Source organism: Coenobita brevimanus, chromosome 67 (genome assembly GCF_032717465.1).
Source record: "Coenobita brevimanus isolate Jiangsu-jjx chromosome 67, ASM3271746v2, whole genome shotgun sequence".
Taxonomy (NCBI): Eukaryota; Metazoa; Arthropoda; class Malacostraca; order Decapoda; family Coenobitidae; genus Coenobita; species Coenobita brevimanus.
In genome coordinates, this window is record NC_137020.1 from 32,296,981 (window position 1) to 32,315,571 (window position 18,591).

The 18,591-nt window shown below is 40.4% G+C and overlaps 1 protein-coding gene and 1 non-coding gene across 2 annotated transcripts; one reads left to right on the top strand and one right to left on the bottom strand.

Annotated features, from left to right (window-relative positions):
• Nucleotides 1-4,204: 4,204 nt before the first annotated feature.
• On the bottom strand, nt 4,205-17,860 carry Rep (Rab escort protein). The gene is made up of 13 exons (XM_080276837.1): nt 17,679-17,860; nt 16,721-16,787; nt 14,806-14,906; nt 14,351-14,441; nt 13,102-13,369; nt 12,135-12,190; nt 11,610-11,824; nt 11,184-11,406; nt 10,071-10,292; nt 9,398-9,522; nt 8,761-8,879; nt 8,067-8,168; nt 4,205-7,475 (listed from the first exon to the last, which is right to left on the bottom strand). Exons 1-13 carry the CDS (start codon nt 17,725-17,727, stop codon nt 7,248-7,250), a joined length of 1,866 nt encoding a protein of 621 aa, XP_080132963.1. The 5' UTR covers nt 17,728-17,860; the 3' UTR covers nt 4,205-7,247.
• LOC145405659 (5S ribosomal RNA) lies at nt 15,746-15,864 on the top strand. Its single transcript, XR_013898402.1, has one exon. It is a non-coding gene; the product is annotated as a 5S ribosomal RNA (ribosomal RNA).
• Nucleotides 17,861-18,591: the final 731 nt, after the last annotated feature.

Consider the following 18,591-nt stretch of genomic DNA (forward strand, 5'->3'; position numbering starts at 1 on the left):
GGTAAACCACAGGTCAACCATCTGCCAGGCCTCAACATAACATCATCTATTCTTATATTCCTCTCCACTCTACGCCACACCCACAATGCTGGACTTAGCTACTGGTTCCGGTTATCAAGTTTAATTAAATCAATCCCAATGTGCGACAGGAATACCAAAATCATGGCAGGTGTGGGAAGTTGTTACGGTAATTAGTTTTATTGATCCCTTTAGACGCAAGACCCCTCAAAGTGCAGAGGAAAATCGCAGAAGCGTGTTACCGATTTGTGCCAGCAGCTGAACCACAATGTTAACCTATATATGAAAGAAACTGCGCTATCGTGGGTAAGGAAAACAACACTACCGGTTTACCTGACAAACATACTAAGACGCGGATGAATGTACCCACAGTGGAGTATCTTAAAACACTACAGTTGTATTCTAATAAAGGTTGCAGTCAAAGGATAGGCTATAATCTTTAAGAACTCGAGACGTTTACCGTACAACATATCAGCTAATCAATAAATAAAAAGGAATAGAAAAAATACGAAACCGTTACGGTGCAAAGAAATGATGGCGCGCGATTGTAAACGAAGCGAGGGTTTTCAAAAAATACACAATATAAACTCGTGCGATCGCGAGATATGAGGCCCGTGGCGACATCTGGCGGGGGAGTGACCCAGATGTTGGTAGTTGTGGCAGAAGTGGTGGTGGTGGCTGGCGTGGTAGCGGTCGCAGCATCTGTCATGGGTTGTGTGAGTGGTGTGTGATGGGCTGGTCATGCCGGCACAATGCTACACATCGTTATTGCTGCTACCAAGATCCATCACAGAGCGTTTACCCTGATACAGATCCCTAACCCCATTTAGCTAAGTGGATGGGGATACATATTCGTACTTCACATTGTGGGTGCGGCTCAGTTCCGTCAGATGAAAACAAACCAAGTCTACTATTTTACAATATCACAAATTTCATTACTACCCTACTGATAAGAGTACGAGGCTTTCGAGACTGAATTAATTTATAGGCTCTTCATAGTGCAATGTGTACATGACTAGAAGCACTGAGTCCAACGAAGGAATCCCTACACATGCCAGGGACGGGGGGGGGGGGAAGCCAGTCTCGAGCCCACACTGGTTGTTAAACAGGACTGACATTAATAGGCGAGAACCCCAAACCTCCATTCTCAGTTTGAAGTCCGGTGTGACCAGCATTCAGCAGGTCAAACCCATAAAACTACCACTAAACACGCCAGCACATATCTGGTCTTGTGGCGATGGTCTGCCAACTAAACTAGGCTACAAAGTGCCAGGTCTGAGCTGCAGGTAACGTGTGGAAGCAAAGGCAATACGGTACCGGTAATATTATTAACGCATTTTCGAAAACCGAATAGAGATGTGTACACAAACGCTGTTACCGTACTACTACTAAAAACATTCGCATTGTATCAATATTTCAAACGATTTTTCTAATTCATTTTAATTATCGAAAGTTCAAATAACGAAACAGACAAGTGAAACTAACCACAACATGACCGCATAACGGTAAACTAACGAAATTAGGACTGTGAACCTCCTAGCCTACTTATAGAGGTCGGACCGATGTTACTCTGAGATGGTGAAAGGAGTCAAGGCAATGAAGTGTGGGGAATGCAGGGAAGGAAAGGTAATTATGTCTAGAAAATGTAATCAGCAGAGTTAATGAGGTGTGGGAAATGCAGCGAACAAAAGATGAGACAATGAGCTAGGGGCAAGAGAAGTGAAAAAAAAAATAACCGGATGAAGAGATGGGAATATTGATACGAATATGTAATTACGTCCAAAAACGTAATCAGGAGGTGAAGAAATGTTGAATGTACTAACAAAAAATGAATACCTAGACTAAATCATTTTGAGAAAAGACTGAAAAAAATAAAGTGTAAGGGATACAGGAAGAGTAGTTTAGAAAAGTAATTAGCAGAAGTAATGAGACGAGAAAAGCATGGGAGAAAAGATAATGAGGTGAAACATTAATGAGCTCCAGCCGTTGGAAATTACTGTGGCAGATTATTATTGGTGTGGAATTAACAAGAGTGGGGTGGGAAATAAAGTACCGTAATTAAGTGTGGAAATTGTAGGACGTCAGCTCTTATGGCCGGGATTACTGAAGTTCATTTACCTTAACTTGGCCAGATTTTCATTCGCTCCTTTATAGCTTATTTTCACGTACCACCTCAATAGCGGAAAAAGACAACACTACAGCTTTATATACATCCTTTCAACAGCACTTCGTGACTACCATTCTACAGCGCAGTCTTCGAGATGTCAATTTTTTGTCAAGTTAGGGTAAGGTACTGTCATTCTACCTAACTCAAGATGATTTTATTCAGCTAAGTGCGTCACAGAAGTCGAATTATATAATACCAATACCATCATGGACTGGACAGCTGACGCCTGACGATATCATTCAGCTGAAAGTGAATGCAACGACACACACACACACACACACACACACACACGGACCTCTACAGTAAGATGTGTTAATGCTTCCTGACCTATCGATAATTCGTGCAGCCCTACACTAAACTCATTTTCAGCAAAGGTTATGAACACAGACATAAGCACAAGACAAGTGGGTAAGGCGCCGGACACTTTCATGGAGATCAACAGAACACGTGGCTGCAATAAAGGTGTGGCTTTCAAGAGGCTTGTCATAAATTCCTGGGTTTGGGTCACCTCCACCCCTACCCCTGCACTGACTTACTATAATGAAGTGTGTTTTGTAACCTAACTTCACTATTATAAGCTCTTCAACACTGGACAAAAGAAACGGTAAAACAGGTCTGCCTTATATATGTGTAAAAATATAGTAAGGAGACTGGAAATGAGTGAGTGAAGTGACAGTGGAGGGGGAGATGGAGGTCATGAAGGTAGGATAAGGTGGAAGTGTGTATGGCAGAAGACAGGATAATGTGGATGTGATTCGTTGTGGCCACTCTCCGACACTAAGGCGTCTGGCTATTGAGATAAAATGCAATGAAAGTTACTCCTAAATACTAACTAGAAAAACACGGTGCACAATAACAACACCCAACATTTATCCCAATACCTGAAATGAAATGGTTAAAAAAGGAAATAACACTGAAACAGCATTACATCATAATTATATTCGTATTACAGCTACGCCGCGGGTTATATCGAGGTTCGCATACTAAAATAGCAACAAATATGAGAATTACACTGTTTTTTATGCAGCCAAATTTACTGATATTACACAAATGAAAAGTAACAAAACCTGGCCCAACCGTGAATGCCACTTATTTTTTTTTTTTCTGGGGGGAGGGAGCAAAGGCCTGAAGGACGGGAATATTGGGATGTAAATGAGGCTGCATCACTAAACAAGGTACATGTACAAAATAACCGCATATATTTAATCACTAAAAAAAAATAATAATAATTAACGAATGGAAATTCTACTCACCAAAACCTCTAGATTGGTCATTGTCCAGTGGTAGGGTGTGCGTCACGAGGGTCCGCCACGCCCACACCAGCAGCCATGCCCACACGCCCACCCGCGCCATCCTCGAAAACAGTTACCGGTATATCACCTTGTTTCCACTAGTAAATTACAAGCTAGATGTATCTGCTGTCTTCTTCACACTTGTACTGATTCCTCTTCTTGTTGTGAATAAAGAATTCTTGCCACAGTGTCAAACATTTGCGAGTAAACAGTCACCCAGTTAAAAATCCGGGAGAGAGAAGGCTGCTCACCCTCCCCTCCGAAGTCTTACTGTCAACTGACTTCACGAAGAACCCGACCGTCCGACCGTCCGAATGAGGGGCTCTTCGGGAGTGCATATGGCCGCCATATTGTTGCCATCACTACTTGATTTTTCTTGATATGCCCATATGTATCACATGCACAACCATACAGTAGTAGAATTAGAAGAGGACCCATCATAGCATGTTCTAAGCATGATAGCCATACATAATCCCTTTTATTAGTAGTATTTAACTATCGCTAATTTGGCTCCTGGCAACTCTTCCCCGGCTTAGAACCACACTGTAATTTTGATAAATTACTCCCATTTAAGCTTACCTTTAACTAACACTCACCATTTTCACGCGGATTTAACTCAGTGACTATTTAGATCACAGTGCATTACCAGATATTCAACCAGATTACCGTAAATAGCTGTCGTGGTGGATCTCACGGTTAATGAGCCTAACTCAGTAAAACAATCTGATGCATTACATAGCACTTTATTCAATCTTTCTTTTTACACGTGACTGATGAGGCCACCAAGGAACATAACGGTGATAACGGAACTCCTTAATGAATACAAGATGTGTTTCTAAGGGGTCAGCTGCAAAGTAAACATGTGCAACTTTGAGTAACAGCTTACACTGATTTCATGGCAACGCCCAATATACCAGATTGTCAATATCAGGTTATGTATAGCTTGGGTAAAAGAATAGTTTAGGTCACTGAAACTTCAAATTCATTCACCGGTTGTGCCATGGTTTTTAAAATCCTATGATATGGTAACCTGCACTAATTCAACCCTGTATAGTATTTATCCTTCACTACAGTGTTGTATATTACTCTCCAACTTTTATTAATGCAAAATTAATCCGTAAGAATGCAGATTATTATGTAACATTTGAATTACACCTATGGATGACTTGCAACCATGGGAACTTGTTAAGCAGCAACATGCCATTCAAGCAACACAATAGTCGCCCTTTCTTACATATTCCTCATTTCCTTTTACGACTGAGGCTAGTTAGTTGTTAATGCCCTTATATATAAATTACCATACAAGTTAAGTTGGCAAATTAGGCCTACTTCAATGTATGTGGGTAGATTTGGAGAATATAAACATGCATGGCGACATCTCAGATTTGGTACAGCATCACCATCATCAAAATTAATATACAGGGTTATCTATTAATTTCAAATGGTCAAAAGGTCTATCACATGATGACTATTATATCGTTCCTAATGTTAAAATATTAAAAAGCCTATCAAAGGAATACTTCATTATTCATGCAGCTTTTGGCAAGGCTGTAAGGCATTATGTTGGTGAAGCATGGTAAATGCTGTGAAAGATGAACACTTCTGAAAACACTGTATACACAAGTGATATGATGGGCTGGGGCAGTGTGCAACTAAGGGGTGGGGGAGAGAGAGAGAGAGAGAGAGATCCACAAAAGCACTAAACAGTGACAGAAAAAGAGAATGATGCATTACGAGGAGGCACACATGAATATCACACAGGAGTACATGTCAATAGCACTATGATCACAGAAACTGCCATGCACTGCCACGATTTAAGCACATGCAAAACATCAGCAAACCCCACATGAAAGCAGACTAATATTTTCCAATAAACTTTGCAATGTGATATTTAAAATTCAATTATACCAAATGCTACACTAAATAAAAGGCTGGGACTAGTATCAGAGGGAGTGGTGTTTTACGGAATTAGTTACTGAATAAGGACACACGTGCATTGAGTTAACGAGTTTATTTGGAACGTGATACATAGTAGGTGTGATACGATGACGGGTGCATGTGAGAATAACTGAATAAAATGATGCATAAATATGAATATGGGCAATGCTTACAGGAACACTAAAATGCTCTTGGGCTGGGTAGCTGTGAGAAGAACTGGGTAAAGCACTGCACAATATTAAACATGGAAGGGGAATTCTGTAGGAAAACCAAAGAAAAACGGAATATGATCCTAATATGGGACCTCTGGATTATGTGGCTTGCAAGGATAATGCTGGAGACTGTGCAACATGGAAACGACCATCAAGTGAACGTGGCTGACCCGCGCTAGCTGACCCGTGGAAGCATGGAACTCTGTCTTTCAAAATGTTCAAACCACACAAGAGATATACAGAATACCTGCAGTAATATTAAAGCATGATATTTAAAGTGTTTGCTGCTCATACACCATGAAGTTTAAAGGACACAAAAGGCAGCTCAAGGCAATTCACGGTTTTACGTACGGTGGAGGTGAAATGTGAGACACTGCAACAATATTCAAACTACTCAAAGGTCTCAGTACCAAGACTATACTCTTTTTACTCTAACTTGGCCTAAATTTTCATCCTTTTACAGATTATTTTCCCTAACTCTGCATCAGAGGACAATACCACGGCAATACATCCTTTCCATAGCACTTCTTTATTACTAGTATCATATTCTACTGCCAATATAGTCAAAGCTATGCATTCAAAATGGACAGATGGAAATTTTGGGCCAAGTTAAAGTAAAATGAGCATACTTAGGTACTGCCCATGTGTAAATACAGTGATGACACTTCTCAGCACTTGCCATATGTAACAAGAGATGCTGAAGGGTGACAAAGTGGTTCAGAAGAACTTTTTAAAAATTCTGATGTCTTTTCAGCATTAGGAAATAAAGGCTTGGTTCAGAAGAGGAAACTAATGAAAGACAGACATAATCAACAATGATGATGAGAATGACTGGGATGAAATTGTTACATGAAAAGTTAAATAAATAAATACACGCTATCTATCAATCCGTCCACTGTTACAAGACTAATCCCAGGTTCACCCAGGACTGACACTAGTTAAACCTAAGGAATAAAAACAAAGATAGAAGAAGATGACAAGGAACATAGAAATGGCTGGGAAAATTTGTGAAGGTGGAAATTCTGTGGACACAACTGGTAGAAAACTTCTAATAAAAATGGCACCAGCCTCTCCAAGACCTAGGGACCCAAGGCTAGTCTACCATACATAAAAAGAGAGACATACCACAAACATAACACAGCCACTGCCACTTGTTTAACGGTAAAGCATGGAATGTGTGCGAGTACAATCAGCAACAGAGAGTGACAATAAATATTCAGAAAGGCTACATTTTCTACCCACTAGAGGAGTTAACCCTTACATCCAAGAGCATCACTTTTACTTTATCCTTGCTACTGCCAGATGATTTTATTCAGATTAGCAAAATTTTTTAGTGGTATTAGTCCCAGGTTTATCTGAAACTTGATGATCTTTGGCTTTCATCCTCCTCCAAAACGAGTAACTTTGAAGGGATAAACTAAGTCTATATTGACATGAAAATTCATTCTCTAGTAACGAAGGGGTAAATGAAAGCTGGTTCTAACCCCACTAGTATGAATTGTCTCTATACCCAGTGTAAACGTCTGGAGGTAACAAGAATTAAATATAAATAACATTCTTGGTCTGAAGGGGTTAAATAAGCAGCATGTGTATTTTTTAATAGCTAATCCATCACACCCCTCAGCTAGCAGCCTCAGGATTACACCCCGCCTTTTCTGCATCTGCTTTCTCCCCCTTCTCCCCTTTCCCCTCATCTTTATCGTCTTTCTCCTTCTCGCTCTCCTCCTGCCCCAGCTGGTCCCCCTCCGCTGGCTCTGCCCCGGCATTATCAAACACAATCTCCTCTGGGTCTGGGGCACGGGGCAGGAACGTATCATCGGGGAACATCTGCTTAAAGACATTCTGGGCCTGGTGAGATGAAACAAACAAATAAATGAATGAATAAGCAGGTAAACAAAAAAAATTAAGAAAAAAATACATAACCTACTTTGTTTTTGGAATCTACCTCACTCCATCCTAATTGGAGGTAAAGGATCAGGATGATGATCACAAAATAAAAACACAAACATCATTCTCAACCTGACAATCGTCATCCTAGCTCCAAACCTAGGTCCCAAGATGGGGTAATAAAAATGAAGAATATACCAGTACTTCTTCCTATCTATCTACATGTCTACTGTATTTGTAAATAATTTAATCAATGAGCACTGATTCTGAAACATATTATTTTGATTTGGTGATGGGAACATGACTGCTCAGAATGTGATTTTGAGTTAATTAAGTTCCTATGAGAATAAAACTTTTGTACAGGAGAGAAAATATCTTAATATTGCTGGTTTATCAAAGACTGGGAGTCTAACTCAGCAACTTTACATAGCTAGAAATTGTGTGGCAGATCAAAAAGATCATGAAAATCTCATCAGTTAATGTGAGAAATGCATGAAACTGTCAACAAGTACTGTTCCTGTAACCCATTATCCTCAGTCATTAGCTACTGACCTGCGTGATGGCACCATCGTAGTCTAGGGTGGCATCAGGCCCTGGGCAAAGATGCAGACCAACAGGGCAGTGGGTCACAAGGTCACATCCTGAGAGGTCAACCTGAGGGCAGAGGAAGGTCATGGTAGCTTAGGGGGATGGCAGAGTATAATATGCAAAATAAGTCACTAATGAAAAGGTGCTAGAAATCCTCCTAAGATAATGAGATTACATATCCATGTCCCTGGCTATGTGTGCTGTGTCTAGACAATTTCATTTAGATCTGGAGACATTCCAAATTGGAGATGTCACATATGAATTTCATTTGTGCCATGACAATTAAGACACCTCCCCTAACCAACATCAAATCATCCTTTCGGTATCCAGAATTAAAATATAAATCATCATGGGTAAGTACTTAATAATGTACTTAATTTTACCTTTTTATGCCAAAAGAACTTGCAAAAATAACACTCAGTATCATATTCATGTGCCAACTGCTGTAGAGAAATAAACTGGTAAGGAAGAAGTGCAAACCTATTGATACCCCTACACCTTTACTGTAAAGCTAGTAGGGTTATCCGAGTGGCAAGTGAGAGCGGTTCATAACAAAGTCACTGAGGGTACCCTACTCTATAATTTATAAGATAGACGGAGTTTGACCTAAAAAATCAGCTTCCCATCACTTGGGAAAAAAAAAAAAAAATGGTGTTACCTGGTTAAAGTAGAGAGACCAGAGTGGTGCTGGTGGGTGAGGAGGTCCAATGAGTCGTGTCACAGCTCCTGCCAGGTCAGCCTCAGCATCATGGCCTTCACATGTCAGCTGTACACAGTCTGCAACACAACACAGAAACATACAGGCATTCCTACCATTAATATACCCTGATTTTATTACTGAACTACCGGTATGTATTTTCTATTTCTGTGTATTTCCAACGACTCTCTAATGTGGTACAAATTTCAGTACTGTATACGGTACAGCAGGTTCCCAAGTTACATAATGGTTCTCTGAGAAGGCAGTACATACACAGTAGTACACTGAAGAAAAGCTACCACAAATATCAAACTACTGTACTTTAAAACCTTTGCTGTGTATAATGAATAAAAATAATCTATAGCAATAAGCAAAAACTACACAAAACAAATAATGCTGCAGTTTACCTTATATTTTAGCACTACTTTTGTTTATGGTCAGCAAAGCTAATAAATTTAAAAATACTGTACATAAAGCAGACATACATAAGTTAAGGAACATACACACTTTACATTTTTTAACTTGTTTTCATCTGGAAGTAATACATAAGATAATTTTTGTGATAATAAAATTCACGGAGCCAACCATCCCTACTTACGAGAATCCTGAGGGCAGACGCCACCACCCTGCCCAACCTCCACCACAGTGATAGGCCGTGAGATGTCAGGGGCACTCGGCATACGCAGCAATGTTAGCTGTTCTTTCTCTTGTGGCATAATGGACCTGTAACAGACATCATCATTATCATTATCACCAACAATATCACCATCCTCATTTGTCCTATGGTCAATATATTAACACTTCCACAGACACTGTGTTTACACCTTCACTACGATGGATCTCTCATACCACCACCACCACCACCAACCACCACCATCATTATCATCACCAGTGAAATAGTTATATACCATAAAATATTTTCAAAGACAATGTATATCTTTGTGTGCTGTATTCTATACTGACAATGATCCAATTAGTACCGGTAGTTACAGTTAATATTGGCAATCCCTGGCTCATCTGAACATGAATCTGGCAGACTACAGGCCAAAGCTGCCCTTCCTCCGCAATCCACTCTCCTCCTGTTCGGGGATACAGATGGGACTGAGGGACACTTGTATAAACAGACAGCTTCAACACCTGATCATAACAGTGCCACCACCTGAAAGCATCCCTCTCCAGCACCACTGATGGAATTAACACGAAGTACATCCTCGGAGAAAAGGTGATGAAAGAGGCAACAACATTGCAGACAAAGGGAGACAAAAACCTACTTGTCAGTTACGATGATGGCGCGTGAGAGGCGAGGGAGTGAGTCCGGTGAGGCACCCTGGCCAATGTATTGTGCTGGGGCCTGGCCAACACTCAGCACCACATTACCACACTTGAAACGCTGACCTTCTGCCACCACACCCACGCATTTGTTGTTGGAGTCCAGGATAAGGTGAGACAGGGGTTTACGCAGCACATATGTACCCTCAAACACTGCACACAGCCTGCAACACAACATTATTCTCATGTACTCTATAACACAAGTAAACAAAACATGAGACTGACTTGAAGTGCATACAACTCCATGTATACATCTACCGTATTTATCTATGACCAGACGACTTAATCCCAGACAGGATGGCCACAACCAAATTGTCTACATGTCACTCCGTCCTCTGTTATCATGTTGCCCTTCTCCCCAACTCACACCATCCTCACACATACCTCTCCACCCCTTCTCTCTATCTCATTTTGTCTCCTACTCCAATGAAAATATTATATTATATTCCAATATTTTTTACACTGCTTCCTTGTTTCTGGCTACCAACAGATCACAAAGCAACCCTCATGTAAGGAGGAATTTTATGCTGTATCTTCCTAAGCCTAAGCAGTCACAGGAATGTACTGTCTCTTCTCATTTTACGGTATCATTTCATCTAAGCATGTTAAGGAAATTCTGATATACTGGGTGACTGGGAAGTGACCACTGAAAGTACTGCTGCTGTAAAAGGATTAAAACAGAGTTGCAGAGACTGACTGACTGCATTATCGTGGCATCATATCAAAATACAGTATCACAATGGCGAGGGAGATCGTATGCCATTAACCCACTGAAATGAGATATATAGTTTCATTTTATTCTTACCATCTCCTGATGGTTTTATTTCGCTTAGGATAGACTTTTAACTCTAGATGGGTTTGACATAACCTTAATAAATCCCTAAAGGCCTTTCCTACGATGAACAATACTGTCTGGCAGTGGCAAGAATAAACCAAAAGGACACTCTGGATTCAAGGGGTTATGAGCAAGAGTCAGAACTTTCCAAGATCAGAAAAACAATTAATAAAAATGAAAAAAGATGACAGTAATCCACTGAAAAAGACACACCACCCACCTGCAGAAGGCCTGAGGCAGCTCCCCACAGCCATACATGGAGAAGAGGAACGGTGTGGACCCGTAGCGGCCAAGGCTGGTTAGGAAGAGGCGGGTACGCTCCAGCCCCACACGACATGTCTCATCGGGACCAACCATTGCCATCGCCTCAGTCACAAAGTGGATCAAGTTTTCCGTTAGCCGGCGTGATGCTAGGAACTCACGGAAGGTTTTGGTTTCATACTCTGTGGGTAAAAACAAAAACAAAAATTACGTTAACCCTACTTCACATGACTGACCCAACTTAGCACATCACTTCAGAGTTAACCACTGCCATCACTTCCATCATATAATTTATGAGGTTATTTGTTAGATCACATAAGAACAGGCCCTCACAGACAGACTGCCCTAAACATCCTCTTTTTTTGGCAACCTCCTTCACCCTCACCTGCAAACTGGTCAGGATGCTTCTCATACTCGTTACAGAACTCGAGGAACTTCATCAAGAGGCGCTTCTCCACCAGACTGATGGCATTTGTGGTGAACACGTCGCTGCGGGAACACGGCACTGCCACCAGACCCCCAGTGCTGCCTTTTTCATCACCTTCACCATTTTCCTCCACCCAGGTCAACACTCGGGTGATGCACTTGAACTCAGTATATCTGCAGAGAATAAACAGAGGAAATATTAAAGCAGCTCTCATTGAAATCCAAAATACTGGCAGAAAAAATTCTACTTTACATAAAACAGCTTTAAGCAGGACATGTTTTTGATTCCTGAATGAGTTAAAAAGCACAAAAAACACTATTACTGATTTCAGAGCAACTTTAATTCACCACATGCATACCGGTATGTTCACAGTGGTTAATAGATCAGCAAATAAACAATGATGCAACTGTAATGATGCTTTAAATGAAGAATAAATATATCATTCATTAATTCATTCATCATCTAATCCCACACATCACCCACCTGGCTACATTAGAAGAGATGAGCAGCTCTACCAGAGGACCTCTTGAATACAACAGCTGCAAAATTATTACAATTACATGAAAAATTAAAAAACACTCAGTGATTAATTACAATATAGAAGAATAAAGCAATAATTATGCCAGGTACCGAGGTTAAATCATGGATTCTTCATTGAGGTAACCAATTAATCAGATACAACAAAAGCTCATGTTAGTTGCTATTTTTTCATATTTTAATTAATATATCAACAGAACCTGAAGACCTATCTGGTTTACAAAAACTTGTGGATCCATGAATTTTCCATCCATCCGCCATCCAATCCTACATTGCCCCATGAGAGGCGTAGGAGCCGGGGCTAGGCAAGTTGGTCCTGGCATTTAAGATGAGAGTGACCAGCCTCATTCATCCCTGAGTGGCATTACATGAGCAATAAACCCCCACCACCCCTTGGATATACACCTTCACTGGCTCAATCCGACTGGAGTGCTGTTATTATCCACTAAACCACCAGGTGCCAAAATTTGGATATATGGTTACCACCCAGCATAGTAAATGGTTTCCTGGTGTACAGGAAACCATTTGGGTTGTCACTCAATGTAGAGTCACCCACAGGCAATAGGAAGAGGAAAGAATGAAGGAAAGAAAGACAGAAGAGGGAGTGTAAAGTCACTCATAGGCAAAAGAAAGAGGAAAGGATGAAGGAAAGAAAGACACAAGAGGATGGATGGAAAGAAGGATAGAGGAAAGGAAAGGGCAGACACCGGAGAGCAACACTACATCGAGTGAGTGGATGGTGAGAGCCCCCGCCTACCACAATCTACTTTTCAATATACAATTATGCTTTTTATTTGGGAAGGGGGGGGGGGCTCACTATTACTTTTCTGCAGTAATTTGTTCCCTGTATTATAAGACCACTGTAAACAGATAACATACTCAAGTGAAATCAAATACCACTTCCAGGACATACCTTGGGAGCAAGATCAAGATTAAACTTTCGGGACAGCTTCAGCAGCTCTTTTTGTGACCACACTTTTGCCTCCTTCGGTGCATCTGGTTTGGCAGCTGCATCTTTTGTCTCTGCACCTTCTTCTGTCTTTACACCAGGATCTGCTGTTGTCTCTTCTGTTGCTGCTGTGTTGTCTGTTGCCTTAGCTTCAGCTGTTGTGGTGGTATTGGTGGAGTCTTGTCCACCAACAGCTCCTTCCTCAGATGCGTTAGGAGTTGCCACCTCCTCCCTGTTTGTGAATGAAGATAATGCCAAGTGGGAAGATGACGCTGGGATGATGAAGGAATAATAAGAGGGAGAGTAATATGAGGGACAGTAACCTGGCGTAATCTGCTAAATATTAAACAAGACATCCTCCTAATAAGACATGGGTGTCTTCCAAAATCACCATCATCATCATCCAGATCTTTTTCACACTGGTGGGGTGAGGTAGAGGGAAAAAAATTAATAGATAAAATAAAAAATATAAAAGTAATCAAAGTTTGCCCAACTGAACACCACACAGCCACTGACTCACCAGTCCTGACTCCCACCTCACAGGCATAAGCATCCGCACTTATACACTTCACACCATCTAGCAAGAACCAATTTAAAAACTCCTGTATTACTTTGGCTGGTGCTGTAAATTGAAGGCCACTGGCAGATCAGTTTTACAGGTAACAATGAACCTGTAAAGGCAATTTATCTTTCATATACAGTACTGTGGAATTAATAGCAAAAAAAAAAAAAAAGCCAAGTATATCAACTAATGAAGCAAGGACTTACTGCACTCTAAACTGTTCAAAATAAATACATAATGAAATAAACGGAGGCACTATAAAGCAAGGCCTCACTATACCACCTTAATCGGTCTAGTAACTGAGAAGACACTGATAAGCAATCTGAACTTTAACTTTACAAATCAAGGAAGAAGTAGAGACAGAGCAGAGAGGTAAATGGGGGAGAGAAATGTGAGTTCCAGAGAGGGCAGCCTGACTGGTGGAGGGAAGGGTGACATGCAGGTGATTCGTTTGTTGACACCCTTTTTGAAATTAAGTAATCTGGCTACTGGGAGACAGCTATAGATACACGGATGGATAAACAAACAGATTAGTTAGACAGATACATAGAAAGAGAGAGATGTACTCAGAAATAAACTAAGAGATAAACAGACAGATGGACAGAAGGATGCTGGCTGATATACTTTATAAAACAAGCTACAATTACTTACGGGATATGCCAGGTCTGCTTGACATTGGTGTAGGCTCTGTTGGGGTCACCGACAGCCACCAGTTTCTCACCATCTTCCAATGTCACTCCACCTGTATGATTTGACAACACATTAGTGGAATTTTAACTTCTTTGCGTTACCATACCGAGAATAGCTTATAATACTTATGGCTTGTACAGAAAGAGCAGTGATTAAACAGAGACATGGCCCATTTTACTGTTCAACATATTACTACTCTATGATTAAAATATAAGTAGCCTTTATAAAATCCACAGTAATTGTTAATTCACTATAACACTATGATTCTTACCTAAAATTATAAATGAGTACTACTTGTGCTTTTAACCTCTCAACATGAACTGGAAACATGACTCACTTAAAATCATATTTTGTCTGCACACATCCTAGATTTGAAGTGAAGAATGGCTGTGCACTAGTTAATGAAGTTAGAATACCTATGGAAGGGACTGGAGGTGATGCTGCAGTAACATTCTCCACCCACTGCTGAATCCCCTGCAGGGTGAATGATGCCCACTGCCCACCATAGTAATCATTGCTGAAGAAAAAGCAACTCATTACCTTTAAACTCATTTACTCACAGACCAATTAGCAAAACTGATGCTGGAGTGGGATGCCTTTATGTGGTGCACTGATACAACCTGACAGCTCCACTGCCTGGTTATATAGATGTCTCTCATTTCCCTTCCTATCCCCCAAAATGAGGACGATGGACTATACAAAAGAGCCAATTCCAGCCTGCAGTCCAATGAGATTATAGAAAGATAAGTCTCGAGTTACAACACAAACAACAGCAAAATTAACAATCTCGAAATTTGGATGTAGAGCGTACTGTAAGTTACCTGAAGCTTCTTTCTCCCTTGCTAAATCATGTCTAATAACATCAAAGGCCATGCATGGTATCTCCCCAACTCATGCATACATGATAAAATGGGTTGGAATAATGAAAATGAATTATATCAAGATTTGTACTGTACAGTACTTATGCATTTCTTAGGGCTTTTATACTACACTGTTCTTTTCAAGAATATTCCATCCTACCACCATGATGAAGTGTTGTTTAACTACTGGTACCCCTTCCCGTAACACAAATGACTCAGTCAAATGGCCACCCCTTACAGGATTGTGGCGTCTGGCAATAAATAGATAAATAGACAAATTTTTTAACAACACATGATTCAATACAGTACTGAATAAATAATACACATACAATATATAGCTACCTGGTATTGTATGTATGTATACAGGCATTCCCTGCAATACGATCCATCAATATACAATACCCCGCCTTAGCAATGTGAAAAAACTAACACCCTTCCCTGCCTATCGATGGCCAGTCCCTGGTTATCCATTTTTTTTTTTTTTTTAACCAAATTTGCCAATGGCCATACCACGTTGAGTACACTGCTTCCCGTCCGATCAGCGAAGTTAAGCAACGTTGGGTTTGGTTAGTACTTGGATGGGTGACCGCCTGGGAACACCAGATGCTGTTGGCATCCCTACGTGTCAAGTGGGGTTGGTGGAGGATTAGTGCCCCTCCCTGTAAAACAATTAACTCTAAGCCCTTGGCCACCCTGTTTGGGATACATGGCGTCTGGCAATGAATGAATGAATGATTAAATTTTACACTTAAATTTTGTTTAGGTTGGTTTATAAACTGTTTTTAGACTTATATTACTGTGTTTTAGTCATAGGCATGGTGACCAGTTATTCTTGGGTACAGTTAAGTCTGATTTTTTTCCCAGACATTTTTGATGATTTTGGATATTATTTTTGGATTTAGGTGAGTTATAAACTGCTCTTAGGCTTAGTTGAGCTTGTTTTAAAGCTATCTGGGGGTTTAGTGAGCTAGAATCTTGGACTCATTTGGGTGGGTTTTGGACTTTCCATGTTAAAACATCCCCGTTTAACGATACCCTGGCTCAACGATGGGTTTTCCAAAATGCAACTCATTGTTATAACAGGGATGGCCTGTATATGTATGTATGTACTGTGTGTATGTATGGCTAAGTATGGCACGGTCATGTTTAAATTATGTTGGACTTGTATTGCTCATGTAATGCCACTTAGGGATGAGTGAGGCTGGTCACTCTAATCTTAAATGTCAGGACCAACTTGCCTAACCCCGGGCTCCTACGCTCCTCACAGGGTGGCATAGGATTGGATGATGGATGGATGGACGGATAGACTTGTTGTGGCTGCTGCTATGGGCTGTCAATGATATACAGTACTGGGTATCTGTACAAGTATAAAAATGTGTTATGTTGAAATACCAGGTGGAAGTCAACCCACTACTATCACGGAAAAACTATAATGTTACATATATTAATGCTGGAAGAATTCTAAACTTACTTGTCAATGTGAAGGACTTTCTTGCCAATCCTTGCTGCTGCTGCTGCCACTATTGACTCCACAAACCCTACACAGAACCAACATGAGATTACAGACTGGACTTACACAGTGGAATGACTGGTAGTTACAAGGTCAATAACTACAGCAGCTATGATATATGGACTGTTGGTTACTTTTCACACATGCTATTTCCATGGTACACTGAGTAAACAGAGGTGCTCTTAGGATTGCCTTAATGAACAACACACTGCCTACATAACCACTGCCCCAAACAAAGTCACACAGATGCAATTTGCAAATGCTTGTAACTTCCTAATTATTTAGCATTACTTGGTTGGTACACAACGTGTATCAACCAGAATGTTTTTATTTCAATTATTCAACACTAAGAACAACCTGGTAAATTCTTTTATATCCAAACCAAGCCCTGTGGGACCTAAACCATGAAAGTAACCTTGGTAACATATAATGTTAATTCTGCAGAATCTGAACGTCATACAAGAAATGAACAATGACTAGAATACAATCCTTTTCACAAAATATTCAACGTCTGAGTGGAAGCTCTCCTGGATTATTTTCAATTACAGTATATATGTTTCTACAAACTCTCTTCCTTGTCATCTGTGTACGACCAAATCAATTAATCAGTTATAAGGGACAACATGTTATAACTGATTTGTGAATCTATACCTTGGTCAGCTACATGAATCTTGATGGCAATTAAAAAAAAAAAAAAAAAATGAAATGAAATTCCAACAAATTCTGCTTACACTATTATAAGCAGCAGGAGACATTTAATAAAGGACTTTATTTAACATAGTGCAACATGATTCTGGCATTCTTCATCGTTGCCATGTACACTTTAATGCTATCCTGCAGGGGACAAGAAGCTGAGAGGTGTGGCAGAGTGCGCCAACGATTAGTCAGAGTCACCTGACAACGAAGACAAGTCACTCACCTGTTCCCACCACAATAACGTCATATTCTGAAGCTAATTCCGCTTCCATTCTTGCCAGTTCTCTATCCTCAAGGTTTATTTCTCCTTTGATACTTCGTTTATCTTGTGAGTCAGGCTACAGACCCATGGAGACAACTACCTTGACACGCCCCAGAAGCAGCTGGAACTGGACGTTGTTGTTGGTCTAGATATTGATCTCACTCTGAGGACTGTTTTGGTGATATTCCAAAAGTACCTGCTTAACGTCCCTAAAATGTTTTTAATCCATTCCTCAAAATTATTTTCAAACATGAGTTATGTTATAATAGCCCATTTTCCCAACCATATAATTTACGCATCTGATTAATATAAAGAGACTGTACCCTTTGAGGGTATACTATTTTATCCCGCACAAAGGAATGTATCTTATTCTATATCAAATAAAATTTGAGCGTAAAAAGTGCATGGACTCTTCTAGGAGATACTTGTAAGTTGATGACCTTGGATTTAATGCTGTTTGTCGATATATGTAAGAATACACCTGCATAATGCACTCCAGCTTCGTCTGAAACATTTTCCCCTGAAATTCTGCGTATCTGTATTGTTTCTGTTTCTTGCTACATACAGGCGTTGGAACAAGATATCGACATGTACCCACTGGTGTGGTCTTAACTAACATGGGCATGCAGCCATTCATAAAGTTCAAACCTACTCGCTACTGAGGCGCGGTGTGACTCCGCCCCATTATGGGCCTTGATTTCTGCATGCCATGTGCGTAATATTTCCTAAAGTCAGCCAGCATAGTACCAATATGTAACTCAGAGAAAATAGCGTATACCTCTCCATGATAATGTGTTTCAGCACTAGTTGCTGTGAATATTCTCAGTAATAAGGCAGTCTCATCATTTATTTATTATGTGCATGAATTTTTATC

Coding starts and splice junctions, on each gene's coding strand:
- Rep (XM_080276837.1), bottom strand. CDS start 17,727: ATGGAAGCGGAATTAGCTTCAGAATATGACGTTATTGTGGTGGGAACA. Junction 14,907..16,720: donor AAAGTCCTTCACATTGACAA/GTAAGTTTAGAA, acceptor CTTTTTCTTCAG/CAATGATTACTATGGTGGGC. Junction 8,169..8,760: donor GGTCTCTCTACTTTAACCAG/GTAACACCATTT, acceptor CTCTGCCCTCAG/GTTGACCTCTCAGGATGTGA.